The sequence below is a fragment of the Rhinolophus hipposideros genome (genome assembly GCF_964194185.1).
Source record: "Rhinolophus hipposideros genome assembly, chromosome: 19".
NCBI classification, from domain to species: Eukaryota; Metazoa; Chordata; class Mammalia; order Chiroptera; family Rhinolophidae; genus Rhinolophus; species Rhinolophus hipposideros.
In genome coordinates, this window is record NC_138065.1 from 50,438,729 (window position 1) to 50,447,289 (window position 8,561).

The window sequence follows — 8,561 nt, forward strand, 5'->3', positions numbered from 1 at the left end:
TTGTGCTGGAAAGAAACAGCCTGGGGATCCAAGTGGAGGAAGCCGTGCAGGACAGAAGACTGCCGCTGTGGGTGTAGATGGGTTGGATTTGAGGAGACAGAAGGATACCTAAGAGAAAGTAGTGTCTGGCAGAAGTGAAATCCTGGACTGCACTCATACAGATAGGACAGTGAGAGCCAAGGGAGCACCGAGGTCTCTGGGGCACAAGGTGTATGGGCGAGAGGAGGAAACTGTGAGCTCCTGACTGCTCCAACCCTAAACCTCTTCACTGTTGCATCTCCTACCTGTACTCCCCTTGCCAAGCCCGCCATCCCTCCTCCCGTCCCCTGCAGTAAACGATCTATCGCATTGATTGTGGGATGCCTGCTGCCTAGCGAGACACCTGACAGTAGGTGCTCAATATTGAATATACAAAGGAATGAATTTGGTGTGAAACAAAGCTTCTGGATAAACTGGAAGACTCTGACATTCTTCGTTTGATTCTGCAGCCATCAGGTGCCCAGAATTATTTGCCCCAGAGCGGGGCAGCCTGGATTGTTCTGACGTTCGTGGAGAATTCAACGTGGGCTCCACCTGCCATTTCTCGTGTCACAAGGGCTTTAAGCTGGCGGGGTCCAACAATGTCAAATGCACAGCTTCCGGAAGATGGACAGCACCTCCACCAACCTGTGAGGGTATGTAATATACATCCACTAGGACAGCTCTTCTGGAAATTTCTTCCACAATAGTAACAAATAGTTCTTGCTATGTGACAGGTTTATATTACATTATATTATTGTTGTTGTTGTTGTTGTTGTTATTATTGTTATTATAGCACTAATTCTTGGTATGAAATAGGGTCCAGGGAACATAGAGTATGTATTTTAAAAATGGATAGGGAGCGACAAGACTTTTTATATTTGTGATAAAAGATACATTGATTCTTACGCAGAAATTTTCTTTCATGACTTTGGCCTCTTTTTCTGAAAGAGTTTCATTGGTAGATGGATTGGTCTCCATTGCTTCATTGCGAGGAGAGAGTACAGGGGTGGTCACTGGCCCAACTTTTCAAAGAACTGAAGTACAGGGAAGTCCTCTCTGTGTATGAAAGGAGTGGACGGCAGTTATTCCACGACAGCCCTCACTCTGTGATGCTCCTTTGAATTGGAAGCTCTTTAAATTGAAACATTTCCTCCCAACAGGTGTAGCACCCGCTCCTCCGGCAGAGGTGCGATGCCCAGCTCTTATCACTCCGGGCCAGGGAACAATGTCCTGTAGGCATCGCCTGGGGAGCTTTGGTTTGAATACCACGTGTTACTTTGGATGCAAAGCCGGGTTCACGCTCCTGGGAGACAGTGCTCTCAGCTGCAGGCCGTCAGGACAATGGACAGCATTCACCCCAGCCTGCAGAGGTAAGGTGAAGGAGTGGGGGAGGGTCCGATGCTAACTGCACAGGCGCATTCTAGTCATTGTACCTGCCTGCTGAAATTCCGCCCAGCCTCAGGGACCACCTCAAGTGTCAGCTCCTCTATGAAATCCACACAAATCCCAATTAGAAGTAATATATGGCTAGCACCTCGCTTCTCTCCTTTCTTACATCACAAACGAATGCCCTGGTACTCAAAGACCTAAGAGAGAAAACATCTGTAAATGCCTGACCATGTGTCGGAACAATAAGCATGCTAAACATTAAACCAGCTGCGTGCATTATGGAATACAAGGTGCAATTCTATTAATTATGTGACAGTGTAAGCATCCGTATTTTAATAACAGGAAGCTAAATGAAAAAGACCAAGCACGTGTGATACTCTGAAGAGCTCTGACCCTGCACGTGAAGTACCGTGTCTCTTTCACCTGTGCATTCCCCACAAAGCACCGCACAGTGCTTTGCAAATGTCACTGTTGCCCAACAATGTGTATTTGAATTAAGTTTAATATCCTGCGCTTTGGTTTCCTGTCCACAAATTAGGGAGAATAGCCTGAAGTTCCCTGAAAAATAGTTTAAAGAGGGTGGTGGTCTCTACTTCTTTCAAACTTCCAGAGTCCAGCTATCCTGAACACTTACTAAAATATTTTAATAAACACGTGCTGACATGCCAGAGAATTGCCAACTGTAGTAATAATAACCTTCAGAATAGTATTTTCGAGAAGGAAGTCTTTATCAATAGTGTTTTTGTAGACAAGATCGATCGATCCCTTAGCAGGTATTTGCTGGACGCCGCTTTGTGTCCACCCTAGGTCTTTGGCCGCCATGCTCTGAGTGGATGTCTTAGTCTGCGTGATGTCGGCCGAGCTTGAGTGAGTGTTGAAAGTCCCTCATCTCCTTTCTGACCTTTTCTATTCTACCTCACCTGCTGGCAAGGCTAGCCAGGTTACAAACAAAACCATAATCTCTTTTACCGTCACTCTACATGTTTGTTTTTCCTGCATTCTTTATTCCTGCAGCTGTCAAATGCTCCAAGCTGCACATCACTGAGCCAATAGGAATGAACTGCTCCAACCCTTGGGGAAATTTCAGCTATGGATCAACCTGCACCTTCCATTGTCCAGAGGGTCAACTGCTGAATGGCTCAGTGAGAACAGCATGCCAAGAGAATGGCCAGTGGTCAGCTACCATGCCAACCTGCCAAGGTATAGTTTTCATATAATTTAGGAAGTCACGCTTGGAAAATAACCAAAGCAGTGTTTTTTCTCTGTGTGTTCCTGACAGTGGTCTCATTTTCCATCACTGGGTTTTCCCTGCATTTACACATTTCACATGAATCGAGCAGAATCTTGCCTTATCACAGCAGAGGGAATGAAAATCAGTGACTCTATGCAGACGGTCACCACTCCTGTTTCCGAGCTTCAGATTTGTGATAAAAACCCTCTCATTTCTTTAAAGTCTGTGGGTAATACATCTTGAAGTTCCAAAACGCTTTCAACTGGAGGTTATTTCCTGCAGACCCCTAATTTATCCAGAACTTTGTTTAACACATCTCTAAAAACAGAGATCTTCCTAAATGAAGTTCCCTCTGTTTGTAAGGTTTCTTTTATCCTCCATCTTTCTTATTTTTTTCCTCATTTTTCCCCCTCTATAGCTTGTCATGACTACTTTTTGTTTTATAACTATATCTTTGATTGCAAAAAAAATTACCCATAGTTTATTTTATTTGCCCAAACTTCCATTTTTGTGTCTACCATTTAATCAGTTAAGTCCTTTTATTATACCCTTAGCATAACTCCTCTGGAAATTATGCTTACTATTTACATGTTAGGGATGAAATATAGTTTTTATGACCTTCTCTCATGCCAGGCTATCGGCAGTGCCAGGACCTTAGGCGATCCTACCTGATCTCACCGTTTAGAATTCTTAGCACCTTTCTGGGAGAAGGATGGCTTTTTCCACAATACACACCTAAGTCTTGCATGTGTGTGTGTGTTTGCTTTGCAGCAGGGCCACTGACCATCCAGGAAGCCCTGACTTACTTTGGGGGAGCAGTGGCCTCTACAACAGGTTTGGTGATGGGTGGTACACTCCTGGCTCTGCTGAGAAAGCGTTGCAGACAAAAAGGTAAATAGGAGAGCATCTTCTCCTTATTTTCTTCTTTCATGTGATTTGGGATGGGGTGGTGAAAACCCAGCTTCAGTTGTTCGTGTTTGAAAACATTTGCATTGGAAGAAAACAAGGCCATGAGAAGTGATCTTGAGAACTGACTGCCCATCAGAATCACCTTTGTTAAAATACAGGGAGATCTGGAGATGGGCCTGGAAGTCTGAACTTGTCAGAACCCTCCCATTCATATGCACCTAGGCATTTGGGGGCCTCTGGTGTGGGAACCCTTAGTTAGTTTAGTCACCCAAACTAATTAAAATAGTGTCACGCTGCTCTTCTTCAGGCATTCTCTCCACCATTCTTTCATGTATCAGTCACTTATTGACCAGGTGTGTTAGGTAGTGGGACCGCGAATGACGGTACCTGAAATGAAGGAACAGATAACCCAGGAGGGGCGCATACACACATGAAATCAATGCTAATATTGAAAAGTGATACTGTGTTAGGACACAAACACAACCTGACTGTCACTGGAACATAAACTAGAGGTGTCCCAACCAGACTGATAGGTCAGAAAGGGTCTTGTAAGCTTAACTTTGAAGCATAAGAGAGATTTTGCCAAGGGAAAGAAAAAGAGTGGAAACAGAGTTTTAGCAGAGAGAACGGTATGTAAAAAGGCCTAAGAGGGTGCAAGAGCTGGGAAAGTGCTGTGTGCAGCAGTCTACTGCGTCTGAATCAGAAAAGGCTTGTGGAGGAACCGAGCAAAGCAGCGAGAGGTGTGAAGAGCTGCTGCTTTATTAATGACTTGGTGTGAGACGCTAAGAGACATGCATGTGCTCATGCAAACGTCTGCATCCAGTGTAGGACGAAAGCAGGGAAGTGACTAAAGTGGACGAAGACCCTGTAAGGGAAACTGTGCTTATCAGACTGTTCCTCAAAAGCACGCTAGCCAACGAAAGAGGGGAACCACGTCTTTGGGGTTAAAACATCCTTAGCCTGTCTGCCTCACATGCTGAGCCTGTCCGTAGTTTAGAAACTTCTCATAAGCAAACGGGGCTGTTCTTTGTCATTCCTCATGGAAAGTAACCAGGGGCCTCAGCGGGGTGGGGGATGCGGCTCTGTCAGAAGTCGGCGACACAGTTGCCATGGAGTTGAGGAGCACCTACTCTTAACTGCTCAGGGTGGAGCCACTTGCTCCCTTCCCTTGCGCTCGGACCACTTACGAAGCCACCATTGCACGGAGGCTGGTTCTCTAAAGTGTCTCCATGGACTCTCCTGGGAGGGGGTGAGTAGCACAATCAACAAAGAGTGACACTGTTTAAACACCCAGGAGCCACAGGCAGCCCCTCCATGCAACATTTGTGGTTGCTTCACCCAATCCCAAAGGCAGAGGCAGCAGCTCCAAAGACAGGGATCCTACTCTCCATCAGCAAGCATGAATTATCCTGTCCCTGCATTTCCCCCCAGCTCTTTCTTTCATCTTAAGACATTTCTAGGGAAGCCTCTGAACCATGAAGAGGGACCTGCTGCCACTATCTTTCCTCATGAACAAATTCATTTGTGAGGATGGGTAATTTTTCCCTTGTCCTGTCCCAATTGGATTTTAATGTTTCTTGGATTCTGTGGTCAAATAATAAGGAAAAAACTGCCTACTATGTCCTTCTCCTGCAAATCCAAACTGCACATTCATTACCACTTTAAAGGCTCAATAATGCCCTGTAATAAATATACTTGTTCACATTCATTTGACCTAATATTTTAAAACGTTTTTACCCACGAGACACTTTGACCGGCAGGCCTGCTGCCATAGTTTAAGTGTCCACTCTCAGAGTTCATGGTTTGGATTAAGACAGGACACCCCTCATCACGTATGTCACCAGGGAACGAAAACTCCACTGTCACGTTGGTATGGACTTGATCATGAGGGTAAGCGTGCCCAACTGATGGCTGAGGGAGTGTGACACAGGATCCACCTGAGGGGACCTCAAGGGCCAAAGAAATGGGTTTTGAGAACCAACGATCTCAACAACAACCAAACATAGCCAAGAAGCTGAAGGCAGGGGCGTGACATAGGAGGAGATGCTGTGATTGAACAGGAAGAGGAGAAAGATGAGAGGACTCTGGATTACACATTGTCACATGCTTAGTTTAGCCCAAAACAGGATCTACCTCTCAGGGAGAGAGGGTTCCCAACACACCGCTTCTAACGAGCCCACCTGAAAACCAGTCTACCTACTGACTTTCCCCAATGATTCCTATCACAGATGACCTTTCTCTTGTATCTTGTTTTTTTTTTTCTTTTAAATCAATCATTTGTGTCTTCTTGCTTATTTCAGATGATGGGAAAAGCCCCTTGAACCCTCACAGGTAAGAGGAAAATGTTTTATGATTGAGTACATTTTTCTAGTTTGACTTTTTACTGTAACGTGTCAGGATGATTATACATAACGCCCCTTTTTTCGCAACAAATCTTTTGCAATGTCCCCTTTACAAATTCTGAAGTAAAGCACAGATAATATATCCTCTCTACACGTTTTTCAAAATCAGTGTGCCCTAATGATACATAAAGGAGAAACAAAAGGGACAGTGGTTTATAATAGAAACAGAATCCTAAAGCTGGCACACTACACTAGAAGACGCTACGAGGCCATCCCAGCTTGCACCTTTGGGTGGAATCTCTACGCAGCCAACAGCCACCGAGGCCAATTGACAGGAATGTCGTATCAGTGACCGCCAACAACATCAGAGGCATTGCCAATCTGATTTTCTAAAATCATTAACAACTCCGATCAAGAGTTGGAAATCCTGTTACAATCATCCCTCTCAGTTCACATGACAATTGCATTTTAAAAGATGCAAAAGCAAAATACTTAACGGTGAAGTTCCAGGCTCAGAGATTTGTCGCCTATCTAAATACTGAGTAGATAGATATTCTAAGTTGTATGGCATGTAGGACAATTCTTTTGCATTCGTGCCTGTTGTTAGGACATGGAGCACCCTGGTCCCTGCCCATAAATGCTCACCTAACTCCTGATAATTATGAAAAATCAAACACCGCCGGGAGGGGGCAGTACTGCCACTCTGTGAAAACCACTGCCAGATAATCAAGTATATAGGCTGGGCATTCTGTAAGGACTTCCTCTCACCAAGAACAGGCTGCAGCCCCATAAGGGCATGGCAGGTATCCAGTCCCTAGAGTATCAGCAATAACGTAAGTTGGGCGTAAAGTGCAATGCAAATTTCCCAGAACTGGTAAGTGGGATCTAAAAAACTCTGCTTGGCACAAACTCTGCTTCTCCTTCCCTTTTTAAAGCAGAATTCTGGGGGTGGGTGGTAATCCGTGGTCCTGGAGGAACTAAGTGCTGGACTGGGGCCAAGAACTAAGTGCTTTAAGGACTAAGTGGGTCATTTTTGTGTTTCTGTTCTTTAGCCACCTGGGAACTTATGGAGTTTTTACAAATGCTGCATTTGAACCAAACCCTTAAGGTAAGTTACCTATGAAGATGTTTTTAAAGGAAGTAGGACAGAAGGGGAAAGGGGGAAGATATAAAACGTGAGTTTTCTTTATATAATCATGAGTTAAATTTTGAGCAGGTATTAAACTTTAAAGCCGTGAAAGAAACTGTTGGCGTAGGACATAGCTCTGGCAGCAGAGTGACAATACAAAGTGAGTTCATGTGAGGCTCTCCTTTTCCTCCAGAGTAGAAAGGTTCTAATGGGACCTAACTTACTTCAGGATGTTTGACATCCCCACTAATGGCTCCTAGATAATGTGACACTGGCTTGATAACCAGAAGTCACCACTGCTGGAAAAATTTTACAAACTTTACGGAGCCGATTCCCTGCATGGCCTGCTGGGAAAATAAAAATATTCCTGACACCTCTCTCCCACAAAGCTCAGTGAGTAGTTGAGCTTCCTAAGAAAGGTAGCGTAGATGGCGGACTACCTGGAATCTAGAAAGAGATTATGCTGAAGAGGGGATGGGTATGATGCCCCTTTCTTTTTCTCCTTTTTAAGGGAATGAGATCATTTTCATTTCTTTTGGCTCATTTTCAGAGAGCTGTCCTCCTGGTCACCGCACTCAACCTCAGGATTCTATTGTTGAACATCAGGCTTCCTGTTAGACTTGACGTTAACTGGAGTGTATCTACTGCAGTTTTCTGTAAATACTTGTGAATAAAAGACCTGGAATTTCCTTTAGATTAGCTCTGGAGCAGAGCAGAAGGATTATACCACAGTCTGAGCACAGACTCCCCACCCACCACCCCTTCCTGCTCCACCTCTCCTCTTCTTCCAACACCACTTCAGCACTAAATGTTTCTGCGGTGGTCTGTGGGCTCTGGCTCGCCTGTCACTTGAAATCCTAATTAGCCAGAGACTGGAATGTCTGACTCACCAGGAGCCTAGACTGTGGAGGAATACAAATGCCTCTCGTTTTGAACTGGGGGAAGGCATCCTCTCCTTTGTAGAAAGGCACGTGGTGTCTCTGACGTGACGGAATTTCTGTAAGATCGCTGGGGTCTCTGTGTATGAGGGCTACTGTATACACAGGGCTACTGTGTATGAAGCCTGTGAGCCCTCTGCTGTGGAAGCTTCCAGAGAGGCCTCTGGATGGCACCAGAGGCTGCAGAAGACCGAGAATCAAGACAAGAAGGCACATGATATCATTGTGGACAGTTCCTCCACTGGTCACTCTCCCCCAAAATTCAATATTCAAATGAGTAATTAAACGGACTCCTTCCAAATGGCATATTCCATTATTTGATGTTTTGTTTACTAAGGTCTGCATGCATCACTTTGTTTACGTCCACGTGATACACAATTACTGTTGCCCCAGTCACAGGTCTACCTTTCAACCAGTCAGCAAATACATGCCATACCACCTTTCCACAAGGAGAGAGTCAGAGGAGCTGAAAGAGTCTTCACCACCCATTTGACATCGAAGAACAGATGTCTTTTACACGTTTCATAACTAGGTTGTTGAAAGTTACACAGTAGTTACCTGGAGCTAATACAAAAATAGAGAACCAAAGAATACGGCTGCCC

At 44.8% G+C, this 8,561-nt stretch overlaps 1 protein-coding gene across 2 annotated transcripts in view; it reads left to right on the plus strand.

Annotated features, from left to right (window-relative positions):
* SELP (selectin P) overlaps positions 1–8,274 on the plus strand; it is a 34,869-nt gene extending 26,595 nt beyond the window's left edge. Inside the window, exons 10-16 of one of the 2 annotated variants that reach the window (XM_081025924.1) lie at positions 489–674; positions 1,182–1,391; positions 2,425–2,610; positions 3,413–3,532; positions 5,851–5,881; positions 6,945–7,000; positions 7,572–8,274. In XM_081025924.1, coding sequence (XP_080882050.1) covers positions 489–674; positions 1,182–1,391; positions 2,425–2,610; positions 3,413–3,532; positions 5,851–5,881; positions 6,945–6,999 — 788 coding nt within the window. In that variant the 3' untranslated portion in view covers position 7,000; positions 7,572–8,274. The remainder of the gene's footprint in view (positions 1–488; positions 675–1,181; positions 1,392–2,424; positions 2,611–3,412; positions 3,533–5,850; positions 5,882–6,944; positions 7,001–7,571) is intronic. The other variant, XM_081025925.1, reaches the window with a different exon arrangement.
* Positions 8,275–8,561: the final 287 nt, after the last annotated feature.